This window comes from Cataglyphis hispanica, chromosome 7 (assembly GCF_021464435.1).
Source record: "Cataglyphis hispanica isolate Lineage 1 chromosome 7, ULB_Chis1_1.0, whole genome shotgun sequence".
Lineage (NCBI taxonomy): Eukaryota > Metazoa > Arthropoda > Insecta > Hymenoptera > Formicidae > Cataglyphis > Cataglyphis hispanica.
The window spans coordinates 2,679,612-2,699,393 of record NC_065960.1 but is presented as its reverse complement, the minus strand read 5'-3'; the positions used below and the strand labels follow the sequence as shown (position 1 = coordinate 2,699,393).

At 31.0% G+C, this 19,782-nt stretch overlaps 1 protein-coding gene across 2 annotated transcripts; it reads right to left on the bottom strand.

The window, feature by feature from the left end:
* Positions 1-77: 77 nt before the first annotated feature.
* On the bottom strand, positions 78-19,441 carry LOC126851209 (proton-coupled amino acid transporter-like protein pathetic). Of its 2 annotated transcripts, none has more exons than XM_050594917.1 (5): positions 18,906-19,441; positions 10,926-11,011; positions 3,793-4,200; positions 3,035-3,395; positions 78-2,823 (listed from the first exon to the last, which is right to left on the bottom strand). In XM_050594917.1, the coding sequence occupies exons 1-5, from the start codon at positions 18,957-18,959 to the stop codon at positions 2,233-2,235; spliced, it is 1,500 nt and encodes a 499-aa protein (XP_050450874.1). In that variant the 5' UTR covers positions 18,960-19,441; the 3' UTR covers positions 78-2,232. The 2 variants fall into 2 exon arrangements, with proteins under 2 accessions (XP_050450874.1, XP_050450873.1); XM_050594916.1 differs by lacking the exon at positions 18,906-19,441 and adding an exon at positions 11,481-12,092.
* Between the last annotated feature and the right edge of the window lie 341 nt (positions 19,442-19,782).

The following is a 19,782-nucleotide window of genomic DNA, read 5'->3' as shown; positions in this document are numbered from 1 at the left end:
ATTGAGCATCACACAGACACAAGTTTATTAATAAAATAATCGATATCTTTATATTGAGTTTTATTTTTTTTAATATGTTTTAGTATTTTAACTTCTTATTTCTGGCATTTTTGATAAATTTGCGCGTTTTGTTATTTTTCTTTTTGCCAATAAATAATAAACAATAAGCACATCTGAATATTCGTCTTTTACTTCCGAAAATTAATATGCGAAGAATTAATCATGTCTCTTAGAACTTCTTCTCTGTTCCCATAACAATAAAATTGATTAACATCATTATCCTGACGAAAGCGCGCGCGACAATGTTTCGCGATCTTACTTACACACTAGCAAGCATGCATCAAATTACTACACTTATACTTTTCTACTTATTATTTTTATGGATTAATCTTATGGATAATTTTTTTTGTACGATTTTGTGCATATCATGCACTAGGAACAGAGCAGCGATTTGCAGCAGAATCACGCCGATCAATCATTACATCCGAAGAAACCAGTTCTTCTGATCATAATTTCTGGAATTAGTTGCTAATAAGCATTACTAGAAAAATACTTAACTTATTAAAGAAACAAATAATACCATTTTTTATATTAAAAATAAAATAAGATATTTTTATACAAGTTTTGTTTGAAAGAAAATTGGTTTTCAATAATATTTCAAAAATTGATTTCAAATTTGAAAAATGTGTATGTGCGCACGTACATATGTGTGTGAAAAAAGTATTTTTTGTTTTATTTTAGAGTTGAAAATATATAATTTTTAATAATTTAATATATATGTACAATAGATTGATTTCAGCAGCAATAACCAAAATGTAAATAAAAATTTGATTTTCTTTTTAAGAAAATAAGCGATTTTAATTTTTTTACAAATAAATTTTTGTATTTAAGGGAATATGATCGATTTTTCTTAAAATCAAATACTAATACATAATATCTGAAGAAAATCGATGTGATACTTAATCGACATTCTGTCGCAAAACGCAGTATTTTACAAATCGATTCCTCAGCGGAGGTCTTATTGTTAGATATACATATATTTACGTGTCGCAATGAACTTTTATGACAGAAGCAGATAGAAAATATCAAGATTGTCGAATCAACTTTGTAGAAGACTAGGAAATTGACTCTTCGCTTAATATACTATTGATATATAATACGATAAAAATAATAAACAATGCAGTAGTGGAATACTCATTTCAATCATAATGGAAATTTAAATTTCTAATTTCAGAATTCTAGAAAACATTATTCTAGAAAACCGTCCCGCAGTTCTAACGTCTGCAAAAAAAAGGCGCTCATATAACTGATATGACATGATTAAATAAAATGAAGAATAGTACAAAAAAAATGTAAACATGCATTTATAATTAACGATCAAATTGGGACTCTCTTTTGGAGACCAGAACTACGATAAATATTTAGGTTTAATTCTGCTATACTATACATCGTTATAATAATATAAAAATTCGTCAAATACACAACAATTAGTTTAAAAATTCTGTTCCTAAAAAATCATGGCTATAAGTATTAAGTTGGCGCTAAAGATTTGTCGTTTTATTACTAATAATAAGTATTTGAAATAAAAATAGTAATCCGGATTCTTTTTAAGAAGTTTAAAAAGGAAAATTGGACAGTTTCTTTATATAATAGATAAAATATACAAAATATAGTAATACTCTTCTCTGTCTTCTTACATCAATGATATAATTATTTTAATTCATAAAATTTATTATTCTTTGGAACCTATGTAATTTTGTTTTCAACTTTAGTTGACAAATATTACATCTTTTACATCAACCTAATACAATAGCGCTTATCCTGCTATAAATAATAATGATTTTGAATGACATTTGCGCGAGAATGACGATAATATTAATTATTGAGAGTATGTGATATGGTCATTTTTTTCAATTCTCTTGATTGATCTTATATATCGTCAGTCATACACGATATGAGTACATCGATAATATATGAACCTGACTATTATTAAGATAATGATAAATGAGTTTGGACATGTGAAAACTTTTTTCATGTTTTCGTCGTCATTGTCGTCATCTTGGTTATTATTGTCATAGTCATTACGCTATAGGAAGAGAGTAAAAACTCGAAAGGGATACTGTTCCTTGTTCACGCGAAAGACGTCTAGCACGCATTCATCGTGTAAATAGTATCAGACGACGAGCAATATTCACGAGTGGTTGAAACGCTCTTCGCGCCGAACTTGGTGCTTCAATTGCCTTCCAGAATCTCTTGTATACTGACATACGTGCCAGTAACGAAGCCCAAAATACCGAAGGCAATGATAGCGATATTCTTCCACAGCCGCCAATTCCATTTGCCGAGACCGTTCTCCTGTTCCCAGACAGTCACCAGATCGATCACCGATGGAAACATGAGACCCAATGTGGATAGGCATACAGCTCCGACAAGGGAGATAAATGGGCCCAGATTGGGAATAGCGATGGCTACTAAAACGGTGAAGATTACCAATGAAATGCGGAGGAGATATTCGCCGAACAATCGCCGGGAGCCAAAATACTGTTTTGTATTTTTCCAGATAATTTCCATGGGTACATAAAACTGAAGTCCGTAAGTAAGAAAGATTGCAACAGCGATCATTAATTTGGCGGATTGTGATAATATCTCATCCTGCGGGGGATTAAGTGTTATAGAGGCCTTGGTGGTCTCGCCATATTTCCAATAACCGAAGAAACCGACAGTGCTGTATAACAATACGACGACAAACATGCCAGTATTGAGGACACCTGGACAGCCAATGAAGTGCGATGGTGTCTTCATATTATTTTCTAGCGGCATAACCTGAAACAGATTACAGATTTGATAATTAGCTTTTGTGTGAACGGATAAAAATTATAATTAAAGTTTTTTTTTCCATATTTAACATATATTCATCACCATACATATCCTAATAATAAGTGTATAAATTTAATATTATTTACTTGTATTTCTAATATTAGTAATATAATATGACAGAAGTTATTACGTATTTAATAATATAAGATTTACTTACAACACCGATGCCTTCGAGGGCAAAGATAGCAGTGCCAAAAAACATGGGTAGTTGAGACCAACTAGAAAAATTTGGAACATCACCGATAGTGGGTAGATCCTGAAGAATGTAATAGAAAGCGATACCCATGCCGGTGGCAATCAACATGTTCGCTACCATTGAGAATGGCGCGAGATATTTAAGATTTCTCACAAGAGAGAAAATAATGAGCAGCGGTAAAAGCATCGCCATGTACAACCGTAGATCCTTGTCTGTTTCCGTGTAATAGTCTATGACCTCCTTAACATTAGTTGAGATGAAGACAATGTACACGCAGCAACAACCGATCAGATCAATCACCAGGAACGAATTAATCGTCGCTCTGAAATAATATTAAATAATATTTGAGGGTATAGAAATTAATAGTAGAAAAAGGAAATGTAATAGTAAGGAAGGAAGAAAGAAAAGAAAAAGAGATGCTGAAAAAGGGGAAGAGGAAAGAAGGAGGAAGAGAAAAAGAAAGATGGAGAGAGGCAGAAAAGAGAGAAAAGGAAAGCAAAGAAGAAGGAAAAAAAGGAGAGAAGGAAGGGAGAAAAGAGGGAAAGGAAGGAGAAAAACGAAAGAGAGAGAGAGAGAGAGATGAAGTAATGTATACAGAATAATAGCAATGGGATACATCCTTTATATAATACATTATAAAACAATTTTATTTTTATTTTTTATAAAATTATTTTTTATAAATTTTTACATATCTTTTGTGTATAACGACACACACTTACTTGGCAAGTCTGGCGTATTTTTGAACGGGCTCGGGTCCTACTAGGAAAGCTGCCTCTGCTACATCAGCGAAGCCGAGACTAGGTGTCTGTAACCGCCTGCACAGAACGTGGGCGGATTTAACCAATATATGAACGCAGTATGTGCAAACTGCACCGATAAAAAATGTGGCAAAAAGTCCGAAAAGAAGACCGGCATTGCGAAAAGCCATCGGCATCGCGAGTATGCCTGTGCCCAGGCTTCCCTTGAGCAGATGTATAAGCGTGTCGAGGTCCGAGGTAGGATGGACAAGTTTGCGATGTTCGAATGGGTTGTAAAGATCGGCTTCTTCATCGGTCGGTCGCTCCACAAGTGGCAAGGTCGAGCCATTTGTGACCGTAATGGGCACGTCATTTTTCTCGCATTTGTATCTGGAAAACCGGTAACGTTAATATATCACAGCATATATAATCACAGCGAACGATTTCCGTAAATAGAATATAAATTACGTATATATACAAGTGTTCTATAAGGACGCTTTTTTCATCTACGGATTATTCCATTAATTCAATCGAGATTTGATCAGCAAAATCATGAAAATTACAAAGTCGAAAAAAAGGAATATATTTTTAATAAATTTTTATTAAAGTCGATGAGTTGATAAAAAAATGTATCCCAGTAAACTATCATATTAATGTTATATAAATAATAAATATAACAACTAAATATTAAAATAATTTCTCTGAAATATATATTAAAATTATAAATATATATTTCAAAACAAAAAAATATATGAAGAATGGAATTGTGATCGCACACAACTTTTGTTTATTAATATTTTACCTAATTTTTTTGTTATTATATTTTATATTATTATATTTTTCCTCGGTGCATACATCCATCTTCTTAATAAAAGAAGTGCTACACAATTCATTGTTTTATTGCTGATATAAATAATTAGTGAAACATTAATTGAATGACACATTGTTAGATTATAATCGGCAATTCGTTTTTAGCAAAACTTTATTCAAGTTGGATAATTTAAATAGCTTGTAATCTAAAGCAAAGCTTTATAAATGTGATATCATCTTATTATCAAAACTTCACAGCAACAACAATACTAAGTGCTGAACTTGTACATTCCGCAGCCGCCAGTGTAAACAATGGTTCATGTTACCACTTCCATTCCTGCATTCTCTGCATTCATACTCAATCGCAGAGACACGACTCTAAAAAGTCAAATGATAGCAAGCACAAATGAGATTTCAGTGGAAAATATGATATATGTCGGTCATAGATTTTCCAATAAACTCTGTAATATAATATGATATAAAAGTAATAAATAATATATATATAACACAAAAGGTATCTATATTATATACAATTTAATTTCTTAATTTCTGATATAATCCTAATAATTTTATTTAAAATATTAAACTGATGAATGGAAACTCGTTATTTACTACCTATTTGAAGCGTAAAATAGATTCAATTAAAATGTAAAAATAAATTTAATTCTTATTAAATTTAAATTAAATTCTCGACATGATTTGAATGAATAAAAAATTTAATTATTTAAATTTAATTCTTCTATTATTTATATTTGAAAGAAATATGTTGAGCCAATTATTTATGCAATATGAGAATGTAACTTCAATGTAACATGTTATATACTATTGTTATGTTTATGAATGGGGGAAAGATAACTAAGGTAATAATATCGTAATGTTATTTGTAATATTATATAATAATAAACAATTTTGTTGTACCTATACAACATTAATATAAGTATGTTTACTGGGTTTCTATCTTAACTCTCGAAAGTCACACATGATTTATGTGTGTCCTTTATCTAAAAATATCTATTGAGTTTAAAAAAAAATCCTTTACTCCGAAGAAAAAATTTTTTTTTAAGATTTTACGATAGGAGAAATATCGCTGCGCATTATACGCAACATCGCATCTGAAAAATGTAGCTAATTTTTAGAAACTTAGTTTTATTCATAAATTATTTTAGATTTTTTAATGTGCTATAGTTTGTTATAAATCAACTAAGGCAAATTTTTCAGTTAAGCATAAGCTATTGATCATTCAACAAGTCTACATAGTACCCTGAAAAATAGTGTAAATAAATTTAAAAAAAAAATATATATATATATATATAGTTTGATATTTTGCCGATTTTGGACTCATTAAAAATGGCTGTCATCTCCTTTTCTGGACCACAATTTGCCTTACTTTCATTTTCTAAAAGTATCAGAGGCAAGTATCAGAAATGTCGGGACATATATGTGTTCGGCAACATTTCGTCTTCGTGACAAGCATCTCCTATAATATGTATATCTGAGTCTTATCTTTCCGATTTGTAGTAAGAATCGGAAATGCGTAATTATGCGAATAATGAATTGGTATGATGTGCATGTGTGGGTGTATGTGCGCACGTGATATGTGCTCGCACGCTATGATGAAAAGTATACATATGTGTGAAACAGAGAGAAGCAAAAATAGAATATGTGTATACATTCATATACATAGGTAGATTAGATTAAGTTAGGTCAGAGCTGGGAATATTACTTTATATAAAAGTAACTCGTGTTGCCGATTTAAAAATAATTTATTACTGTAACGTTATCGTCACCGTTACTTAAAAAATAACGAATCGTTACAATTTCCATTATATTTTTTAACGCTATTACAAGGCCAAATTATATATAATATACAAACATAAAATTTATACTGTTTAAATATTTTTCGTAAGCGTAAATTAAAAGAAAAAAAAAGATTTTCTTAATGACTTTTTATAAATTTGGTTAAAATAGCTTTTTGCATCTTTAACTTTCTATAATTTCAAAATCCTAATGTGATATACTAATTTACGAGTCGAGAAGCAACGAGAAAAATAATTGTTGAATTTAATTCTCAAAAAAAGTATATCAAATTTATTTTTTCCGGTGTAGAGAAATTTGTAACACCGTTACTGAAAATAAACTAACTGTAACGGTAACAAATTACGCATAAATGTTACAAATATCGATTATTACGTACTTCCCAACCCTGGGTTATAAGATTAATAAGAAAGATGTAAGAGTGTGTAGAGAGAATAGACAGAGATAGGTATTATAGATACCCATATTTTTTAGGTGCGGTAGTTTCTCTTCGTGGTCGTGCAAAACATTCTGTTGAGAAAGCTCTGGATTAGAATTTGTGTGTGTCCGTATCACGTGTTACAACGTGACGAAGAGTTCACGCGCGTCGCGGTACAGGCATACATACAGAGGGGCAGCTGCAACCACCGCACTGCATCACTGCGACGACCAGCGCAGATCACGACGCAGTACGACGACTAACAAGCCTCCTTTGCTTGCCGAACTTTTTGCACTTTTGGCCGAGTATTTTTTTTTCCGTTTTTTTTCTTTTTTTTTTTTTTACACATACGTCGAACAATCTATCACCAAATCAAATGCCAATGTCTCGGCTTTTAACGACGGATTTTACAACTGTCTGTCGCGTCTCATTACATGTCACATCCAAGTTAACGTCGCGTCGTATCGTCGTTGTGTAAATTTTTATCGAAATAAGTGTTAAAGCAACAATCCGATAATATGTCATATTTTCTTATTTTTTTCTCAATGATAATTTTTTTTTTTTTTTTTTATTCTCTTTCATTATTTGTAGAGCACTTTCATAGAGCCCGAATCTATGCCCGGAGAGTTTATACTGTCTGGAATCATATAAATGCACATATTATACAATAAAGACAGAGACAAATCCTTTATCTTCTAGGAACATCCTGCTTTGCATACCGCATGATCTCTATATAAAGTATTCTCGATTACGTGACGGAGGAGTTGCAACGATTCTCCTTCTGCTGCCTTTTTCTGCGCGTGAGAAACTGGATTTACTTGATATCAGATAAATTATAAGATATATATATGATACACGATATAATATACGATGTAGGTTGATGAGATTAAACCGACGTAATAATTTTTTTTTTATTGAACAGTTTCTTAAGGACATAATGCTCGTTTGATTTTTATACACGTAACATTTATTACACTATAAAATCTAAAGTGTACATAAATAAAACTATCAAATTATCTTTTATTACACTATATGATATATATGTGTGTGTGTGTGTGTGTGTGTGTGAGAGAGAGAGAAATAATAAAAAAAAGTATTAAATATGAAATCTTTGGAAAAATTTATTTCCTCTAACAGATTTATTCATTTATTCTTGACATGTTGTGATCTCTCTCTAAAAATAGTTAAGATTATAATAAGTGTATATCTGGATAATAAAATCCCACCAGTGTACCCCAATAATGTGTCAGAAAATTTGATTATGATTTCGCAGATTCAAATACGTTGCTTCTTCTTATTCAGCACAGTTTCCAGTAACATGACTTGCCGATATAATGTACTATATAACAGAATTGATATGCAGAGATGGAACAAAAATTGTGTGAATATTGTCTGCTATTGTCATGATAATCTTACTTTACAGACTTTATATGCCTGTGAAAAACTGAAACAAATGTGATAAGTATGAGATAATTATTTTAACATATCTAATATCGTCGTGTTTCCGCTGTTTTTTTTTTTTTCATAACAAGAGATCATGCTGTGTTTCTGCTATTATTGCTTGAAACGTCAGTGCATACTTTATTTCTGCCGTCTTTATGTCCGTCACATATGTACTTGCAGTAGGTACGATTTTTAATTACAATGCATTCGGTAATTCTAATTACAATATATTTTGTTAACATCTCAAGACGTCATGTTATGCTTAATGTTGCTTTATTTTCTGTGGAAATATTAAGTGCCAACGTACATACGCGCGATACTCAAACTATTCTTTTTATGCTGAACTAAACTTCTATTGAATTCTGAACTTAATTGAATGCTGAACTTAACTTCTATTGAATTCTAATAGTATTTTTTCTAGTATATCATAATGCAGATTTGCACGTTTTCTAATGCATTTCTGACGACACTAGCAAAAATGGCAAATCATTTTAGCTTGCTTCCGGAGTTCTAGCAATATAATATGTAACACGTAGTTTACAATATACAGGGTGTTAAATTTTAAACATAACAGATCAAATATTTTAATAACTAAATAAAATATTGAGGTCCGGTTTTTTTTTACGCGTCCAGAGTCAAATTCTTTTTCCGTCAGTCAAAATTAATCCGTCTTAAACAAATACAATCTAAAAAAACCGGATCTCAATATTTCATTTAGTTATCGAGATATTCGGCTTGTTATGTTTGAAGTTTAGCACTTTGTATACATTCTTTTGACAGATTTGGCTATGAGATATTTATAGCTGGTAGTTCAGATAACAAAGTCTTTGAAAAAATCATAAATAAGTGGAAAAAAGAGCGTATATGAGAATTAAATAGAATTAGAAGTTAGTCATCTTTGTTAAACAATTAACTGCTCGGATATAATTCTGTTTAGCAAAATTAGAATAACGTGAATCGTAATACGTTGACAATAATGCAAGAAATCCGGAATAATGCATAAATATATAAGTATGTGAAGTGTCAAAGATTAACCAACCGCGCAAACAATTTACGTAAACTACTTCAAAGTCAGGAAAATTCACACGTGTAAAAAAATTATTGCGTCAATAGATTTTGACAAGTGAAACGGCAGCAGAGAGGAGTTTCGTCTTGAGCGCAAAGGATCCAAAGATTTCCTTACTACGCCGCTAGATCTACGAGGCAAATCGATCGTTTGCATCAAAAAATAAGAATGTTTAAACAAAATTTTTTAATTTATAATTATGGCCTTTAATGCGTTAACTTCGTCATCCTATACATAATCGGAGAAAGAAACCTTAATTATTTGTTCATTGTTTATTTGTCAAGTTGAGATCTTTTTTAAAGATACGTTATTGATGCTTCAGTTATTATTTGCTTATTCACTGAAAATAACTTTTTTTATGTTATTAGCAAAATAAAACTGATATAATTATTTTGAAATTATTTTATATTTTAATTATTGATTAATAAATTCGGCATTAGTTTTAATTTTCAAGACATAATATGACACTTTTATTATTGCAGTAATATCGGTTTGAATTAGTGTCGTAGATTACTGTTTAATTTTTTTAAACTTTTGCTCACTAATCTTCTGAATATAGTAAGTAGAATAAAATTAAATTAAAAAATAATTATATTCATTAATCTATTTATATCAAAGTGTAAAGAGGAGAAATAAAGACGAGAGATCATTTTAAAAGAGATTTAGATATTAAACCGATTTCACAGATCGATATTATGTCTTGAGAATTAAAAAAAATCTTATATGTCCTAGATTAAATATAATTCTCGTTCGCACTGTATGAAAGAACATGACACAATAAGCAAATATATACATATGGGATCAGAAATGCCTTATAATACACGAATTTGCACATTTGTCAGGACGTATTCAGCACATGTTCTTATCTCAAAATATATACATTTGTGCATTATGACTGTTCAAAAAACAATGATAATAAAATAATAAAATGATGAATGATAATAAAATAATAACTTTAATAATAATTTTATTTTATTTCAAGACAGCGTTATCGTTTTTCAAATAACCAACACTTATGATGCGCGAATATTTAGAAATATGTGCGAATATGCTCCGACATGTGTATAAATTCATATGTATATATCTCTGACTCATATATATATGTGTATATGCATACAAACGAACAACTTTGCACTCGTCCAAGATTCAATAAGCGGCTGTCAAGCATCCCTGGTGCCAACTACGCTACGAATTCTACGTCAGCGATCAGGCGGTATGCACGATTAGTGTGTGGTACTAACGATTAGAATAGTTTAACGATAAAAACGAAACGACAATAAAACAAGAGAAATTAAAGTAAGTAAATTTAAAAAAAAAAAAATAATCGGAGTAATACAATACAATGTAGCACAGAAAATGAAATAGAACATATATTAACGAAAAATGTAGATGCACAATATATGATCCTCGGGTTTTTCTCACTCACGTTTGCTTGAATATTTTGGGTTTAGCAAAAAAAGCAATGGTGATGATTGGTCGTGGTAACAGATAATGAACTCGTTCAATCGTTATCGTTGAACTGTTCATTCATGTTGATATCGTTAACGGAATTTTGAGACTTACTTGACAAGCATCACATCTGAGAGTTCTGTTTTCACACCATGCTTCTTTGGCTCGTATTCCGCTATCATCGGGCGCATTGGCGTTCTCTGTAACAAAACAAATTGAGAAAGTGAGCCAGTTACTATTGCCAATTATTACATCTGCAAAAAACGTACGCTTTAATATGTACGTGAATGAACTAAATGAGTCTAAATAAACATTGGCGAATGTCTTGTGAATACATTGAAATTTTTTTTTTTTTTATGTAGAATTTATAAGAACTCTTAATATAATTTTATTAAAAAAAATTAATTTATTTGACAGACAGATTAACGATTAACCGAAAAGATATAGTTCATAGTCCAATTAAATATTTTGAGAATAAATTTTTCGAATAATGCATAGTAAAGTAAATTATTTTATTTAATGCCCCAAATTTGAAGTACACACATACACACACACACACACACACACACACACACACACACACACACACACACACACACACACCACACACATATATATATATATATATATATATATATATATATATATATATTCGTATAACATCTTCACCCCAATGGGAAGATGATCGTCTTCCATTGCCGACAGTGAGCTCATTTCCACGTCATGAGAACTGTCAGTGTTTCCCATTCTCGTTTCCATAGAAATTCTTCTTCACCCTTGGAATATATATTCTTGATAAACACGCGTAAATACACTATTAAGTTCTTGCAGAAATATAAGCATCACTTTTACTACATGCAAAAGTAATCATTCGTTAATGTTATCAATCTTTGAAGTTCACTTCTAAAGCAATACGCGACACGTGCCAATTTCTTTAATCAATGCAATCATAGAGAACGCACCACGGATGAGCAGAATCAGATCACGAAGATTATAATTTCACATAAAAAAAAAGAAATTATTTTTTTTTTCTTGGAGAACAATGTTCTCCTCCGTGAGTAATCGAGAAAGGATCCCGTTCAAGTCTAGATCTACGTTTACATGCGCGTTTGTTTCGTGGCTCGAAGATACGAGATGTGATGAAGCGAGGACGAGAAGTCTATCTTAAGACACCCCTCCTACGGCACGGTGTCCGGACAAGAATGCGAAAATCGACGTCAACGCGGCATAAAACGAACATGTCACGACGACGAATGTCTATGGCCGACGGAACCAAATCGCATGTCCTCACCGTGTTCTGGATGTCGCATCTCATACGCACTATGTCCGGTTCACCCCTATGTACGGCGCCGCGCGCGGCGCCAAAAAGTGCCAACTACCGTTGCCAAATCTTTTGGCAATGCCCGAGGACAGACTCTTTATATACCAAACGACTACGAAAATAGGAAGAGCAAACAGACGCGCGGTTCGCGTTTCACGTGAACCGCGCGTCTCTACCGACCATCTGACTGCTAATCAGGTTTAACAGGATTTATTTGAGCGATGTGACAGACGGACCTTGTTATCAGCCTTTACGAGGTTTGGCTCGTGAATTAGAAGATATCTGACCACTTTGCGATTATTATTCTATTTTAAAAAGCGAAAATTTGTCTATCTATTTATAGCGCGATTCAAACCCGGTCAAGAGATATGGTACCAAATATTATATCGTAAAAACATTGGGAAAGATAACTTTAATAACGTACAAGATGTATGTAAATTTTAATAGCATCAGCTGTATAAATTTGACATCAAAAAATATTTCAGACAAAATTTATAAAGAGAGAAAGAGAGAGGGTTTTAAAAGGAAAAAAAATCTTGAATTTTAATTTTATTTTACGATTATTTTTCAACATTTCATAAACTATCTAATTTTTTGCTATTTTATCTTTATAATTATTTACGATAATATATAATAGATATTCTTTTGAAATAGTAAATGCAGTGAAACACACATTACATTAAAAATGTATTTCATTTATACTATATTATTTAAACAATTAATTTGTATTTATAATTTTTTTTATTAAAATAATTTAAAAATTCTCGACTTTACAGCTAGCAAATATTTTTACAATTACGTGTTCGGCTTCGAAGCACGTGACGAACTTTTAATGAATGATATTCGGTCATGCTCTAATCACGCGATAAGCGGAAATCTCGGAAAGTAATCGCAAGTTTAAATTAGTCTGATCAGCTAACAGGAAGAAGGAAGGAATAAAGCGATATCATAATGGGGGAACTAAGCGGCCACGGCCTTGAAGGCTAATCGCACAATCGTTGTGTCATTAGTTGCGAAATATACATATGCGTTTTGCGAGGAAATGCTGGTATGAGATAACAAGGCCGAGTCATGATAATCGTTAAATGAATACTGATAATAATCGTACTAATTACAGTCGAGTAACATATTCCCAGACGGTACAGAAAGGCCAAAAAGTATCTTAAAGATGTCTACAGAATGATGAGACGTCTTTAAGATGTTTTTTAGATGTCTTTTAGGGATATGTATTGTCTGATATATTTTTTTGATTGTCTGTTGAGAGTGCGTCATGCCAATAATTATTGAAAGAGCTATTTAAAAAAAATTAAAAAAAATCGACAGCATTACGTTTATCGTCTTGAGCTCATGTGAATTCTAAAAACAGCAATATGATGGTAACGTGTTAGTACCTTTGTTATCTGCAAAGAAATGATTTGTGACAGCAACTTGACGACAACTCGTTGTCGTCGATTTGCCATCCACCATTAACAGCACATTGACAATTTTCAGATTGACGTCATGAAAGATATACATTTTGACGTTATTCCATAACATCTCTTTGATGGATATATGACATTATTAAATAAATATAATAAAATTAAAATAATTAAATTCATATAACATAATTAAACTTCTTCTATTTCATATCTCAAAAAAGTAGATATAAAAAACAGCTTTTCGCTCATTTAGAAACACATCTGCCATTTTTGAACAATCAATTCAAAATTTGAATGCCTTGTGTTCTTCTGATTGTATCAAAAATTATTGCTAGCTTTATATATTCTCATAAAAAAAATTTCAATAGATAACATAGTGCGTTGCACAGCGGTAATGAAGAAACTTTGTACATTAAATGTCGAAAGTTACCATACTGTCTGAAATATTATCAATATTTATCAATTACAGTCACATTTACCGAAATATATTGGATACATCAATGATCTCTCTTTCAGAAAAGTCAGATTTATCTACACAGATAAGATCGGATTATTTATAGATTGATTGGAATATTACAAAGTGTGCGCATATATGCCGTTTTATTTCCATATCTAATAAATCATAAATCATAAACTTTAAAACATAAAAAAAAATCTTTGCTAATGTATACAAATATTATAATAATGTATATATTATAGATAACTATACACAGATACATATAAACATGTCTTTAATAAAACATTGTTCAATATTTCCATGTTATTTAGAATTATATATCTTACATATATATATATTTTGTGCTTCGAAGATAAACATAGATTTCTCCGCTCGATGGAAAAGTTGGACTAATCAAACTCGACAATATAACTTTTATAAACAATTTGATTATTGTCAATGACGTATGTGGAATGAGTGTTACGTACGAAAAATTTAGTCGGTTCAAGTGTCAATGTTTAACTGTATCTAAATATAAAGTCGCGTTAATAAAGGAATCCCAAATCATAAATCGAGCCAATGGGCTCTCTATTGGATGAAATTACGACATATTAGAGGTCGAGGCTATTGCGATTCTTTCTGCACAAAGCATGTAATATTCAATGCCGACTCCAATAACGATGAATTGCAAAGCCCGATCTGTGAATGTGACTGTTACCCTCTTGTCCCGCCGTATGTCATCTACATACATAAGCTCTACGCTTATCAACTATCATGATGTAGGAGAGGAGGCAATCAGTGGATGGCGGCAAACGAAATAGCGAATTAAGAAATCTAACAGCAACGTCACATCCTCATCCCGATAAACGGCACGTTACGCACGGTACGTTACGCACGATTGCGTGGGAGTTTCGCACTCTTGTGTCTGCTGCTATTTTTGAATTATGCAGTGCTTCTCAAACTGGAGTATGCAAGACGAAAAATCTGAGTTATATTAAAAGTTTTGTTTAGAGTCAAAATTTCCATACAATATCAAGAACTTTAAAATTAAATAAATTTTTAGAAATAAAATTTTATTTCAGAATAATGTATGCTAACTATTATAATTTTTAACTTCGAAAAATGTGGATATTACATATATCTAACAATAAGTTAAAAAATATTGAGATTACTTCGAGTGAAATGTAATAGCGAAAAGCATCTTATGAAAAAAATTTGAGAAACATATTGCATGCCACGCAGTATACATGTGGGCAACACGCATATTGCTGTTAAATTGGTTAGTGGTAGCATTGACCCTCTTTATTAAGTTGTATTATTTGGTCGAATCAAGACTCGAACAAGATTTGTACAATTATGCTTCGTCATTGAAGACAATAAAACAGAAGGAGAAGTAATAGATACTAAAGAATTAAGCATGATATTATAAATAAATAATGCTATTGAAACAGATGTTGTTTTATCCTTCTTTTAAAGATTTATTCTGTAATCTTTATGCTTCCATCATTTATATTAATTTTGATTTGATCTCTTATATAATAAATTTATAAAAATCAATATAAAAAAGCTACTTAATTTGCTTATATAGTTATATTTGCTTTCTCCTTTAACCGTTTAATACGCCATTATTGTTTCGACATTTTACTAAAAAAAATTTAAACAAAGAATTTGTCATATGTATTATTGATTAAATTAATAAATTCTAATGATAAATTCAAAACCATTATTAGTCTTCTTGTGAAACATTCAGGGTAGTGTTTCGAGATAATTCTCATGATTCTATTTCTTGGAGAGTAATTCGAGAAATTTGAATTTATTTTACCATGTGATTAAACAATCTTTAATTGTAATGTAAATTTGATCTCAATTTTTTAGATCTTTAGTTTGATGTAGAATGATTTTTTTTCAAATGATACTTTGAAATAAAAAAAAAATTTTCTATATTTTTATATTAAAAATATACATACACATCGGTATAAAAAAATTTTTCAAAATAATACATCTATGTTTCTGGAAGAATTATAAAATTTTACTTCTCCATTTGTATCTCAAGCCGTGATTATCCTGCAAGCGGAAACTTTAATATAAGTCAAGTTAATTGGTACATCCCGTTAAATTTTGCTAAAAAAAAAAAAAAAAATAAAATGTGAAAATTCAATGTGAAAAAATATAAGGCCATCTACATGATGTATAGCTATGATTAATATAGCGTTTCCTTGTTAAGATGGGAAAGCGATATGCACGCCTATGTCGTCTTACAATTATTTTTTAAGAGAATGGCAAAAAAGACAGCCGTTAGTTAAAGACATCGACGAGAGGCTAAAAAGCGCCAGGCATATCAAACTCGCTGAAATAGCAATGGCGGGGAGGAAGATGGAGACTAGAAAGAGGGGACGGAAGGATATAATAGGTAGAGAACGGGGAGAGAAAGAAGGGGAAACGCGATAGGAAAGAGAGAGAGAGAGAGAGGAAAAAAAAGGAGTGACAGAGAGGGAAAGAGGGAGAAAGAGAGAGAGAGAGAGAGAGAGAGGGAGAGGAAAGGTGTCAGTTGAGGAAATTTCCATGACGTAGCGTGTACTGGTGTGGCTTGCCATCCAACGTTAGACATGAAACTACTTTACGAAACAAAGACGACGTGGCGATTACCATCGCCTGAATATGCGAAGCAAGTGATATATAAGTGAAATTCTAGGAAAAAGTATCAAGGGATCTATATACGTAGAAAGATTTATACACCATGTCTACTTCTGATGAAATATATTGCCGCACAGTACTATTCCACTGTGAACGAAATTTGAAAGACTTAGATTTATCTTGCGGGCAATTGCTTATCAATATCACGCAGTTTATACAACAATGTATAAACTGCAAGCAGTAATTTATTAAGTTTGTGCAGAGAAAGAATAGGCTGCTTTTTTTTTATTATAAATAAAAAGTTATTGATTTGTAATTTTTTTAAACAGTGGTTTTGAAAAGCAGAACAAAATTTGTGAAAACCACACGTACAATAATTATACAGTTCAATAAAAAAAAAAAAAATATATAAAAACGAATTTTCAATTACGTTTATTCACAAACTTAAAGATTTTTTTTAGGTCACTGTATATTTGATATCAAAATTGACAATTGCCATAACGATGTATCGTAATGCGCATTTTGCGTGTAATTTATTAATTAAGAAGGAACGACCGTGATAATGATTTCTAGAGAAAATGGAATTTTATCAAACATTCTACTTTGCAATGATTCAACTGCAAATAACTATTATCTTTGACGTCAAGAAATTCACAGTCGTTCATTATTATGAATTGTTAGTTCAATATGTTACGTGGCATATTTCGCGAGAATTCCTCTTATCTCGGGAACGCTTATTAACGAAGTCATCGATTTACTGATATTGCGTAACATATAGGAAACGGCTTACATTACAGTTTACAGTAATAAAGCAATAAATAAATATTTCATAGTCGTTCGAGAATTGTAATACTGCGCATATATGATGAGAAAAAAATGATTTTACTTTAAAATAAAGAAATAGTATAATAATATTTATATAAGATGCACAAAAAAAAAAAATTTATAACCAGTAATAAGATGTATGAGACGTTTAGTTTTAAAAAGATCAAGTACATTTTTTTAAACTTACATTTTTTTAAAAAAATTGACCTGAATTATTCTTTACAATTAGAGGCCTCATATAAGTGTAATATATTTAATATATATGTAACATATACTCTATATTTAATATAGACTATATTTAATATAGAATATAAAATATAGACGCCTCTATATTTTACATTCTATACAATTTCGATTAAATAAATATTATAAAAATTGACATATATCAAAAAAGTATTGTGCGCGAGTAAGGTTTAATATTTTAAAGTACAACTTTGAAAATTTTGATTTTAATATACATCGTTAATGATTAATTTTTACGAAATTAAATGCAATAAAAAAAGAAACTTCGAGATAATTATAGATAATCGTATAATCAATTAGCTTCCTTATGATCTAAAAAACGCATCTAAAAAGTATCTAATTACACTTGTCATTCTCATACATATGCGCCTATCTATAATAAAATGCATCGAATTAATTTCTTTAACTCATACTTATCAGTTTTATATGACATTTAATTTATATATCCAATATATATTGTATAATAATATATCAAGGCATGCGTATGCGCGCACGCAAGCGCACATCAGTGACATTTACAATTTAAGCGCAATCATAGCCACGTGGCGAATGCACGTAGATTCGCATAAGAAATACGTATATGTATCAGTGTCATAAAGTAAATAATAAGTAATTGAGTAATTTTTAATAATTTTTTAATCGTGTTTTATATAAATAGCAATTAAATGCACAAATTCTGTGGTACCAAATGTATTGCATGATTTAATGTGATTTAATGGAGCCAATTAAATATTTAAAATTAAAATGAAGAAGACTGTAAAAGCGAAAGCAACAAAATCTATTTCTTTATATTTTTTAAATAATATTATTTATTCGAAACATGAAAGTAAAAAAAAATATATATTTTTACGTTATTTTAATATTCTATATTAATATTCTGATAAAAATAGTGTTTCAAGTCATTTGGAAAGTTTTTAGTTCTATATTTCAAGTCATTTGGAAAGTTTTTAGTTCTATATTTAGTGATATATAAAATTTCTTTTTTCAAGAAAAAGTAAGTCGTTGAAAATATTTTGTGAATCTACAAGTAGTATCTTTAAATTCTTTTCCTTGAATTATATAATACTTTTTACTTTACGAGCTGTATATTTCACAGACCACCATTTCACGCATCTCGAATTAAAACTCTTTCTTTTTTTTTATACGAAATAAATTACGTATAAATTCGATGCGCATAAGATATTGAATGGTAACAATCATTGTCATAGTACACTCACCTGAATTCTATCGGCGTGCACCGGTATTGCGATATTCTGCGCTTTGTGCGACATTCTTGATGAATTTGTGCTCGTGAGCTACAATCGCTCGTCTCCAAGAATTTTAATACCAAATGTACAAACACAAATGTATATAAATATATGTATATATATATATATATGTATATATATATTGGCTATATATATATATATATATATATTTATATATGATTCTTCCTGCTCAGCGCGATGTCCGGCGTCGTTAAACAGGTAGAAACGCGATGCGGTCGAAAATTTGCTGTGGAGCAGCTATCAATAGACGTGCGAGCCAATATCCAAATATTTACAATATTTTCGTGTGTGTGTGTGTGTGTACGCACGCACGTGTACGCGTAATCATAGAAGTGGGAGAAGAAAATTATATCGCGCTGCATGCGATTAAATGTACACGCTTAATGTACAGGGAACCTCGCATGCACGAACTGATAATCATGTAAGGGTTTGTCTCTCAGACAAGCGCGGTGTCACACTGATCTTTCGTCCTCTTTTCGTTAACTTCCCCCATGTGTGTGCCACAAGATACGTATATACATTGCAGTGAAGTCGCAAACTCGCGGGTGGGGGTAGCCGGTTAACGGAGGGGGGTGGGGACAGTTGGTAGGTAGATATACAGAGGAGAAGGAAAGGAAAAGAATCGGTGAGGGAATGTCGGAGGATCGTTGAGGGAGCGTTAAAAGAACGCAAATCTCTCTCAAAGAACGCGCGATCTATGCACATATTTTATTGTAATTATTGCGAACGATGAAGTAGCAAATGTATCAATAGGGAAGTATGCGCTCGCGAAAGAGAGAGAGAGAGAAAATAATTTTTTTAATATAATCTATGAATGATTTGCAGA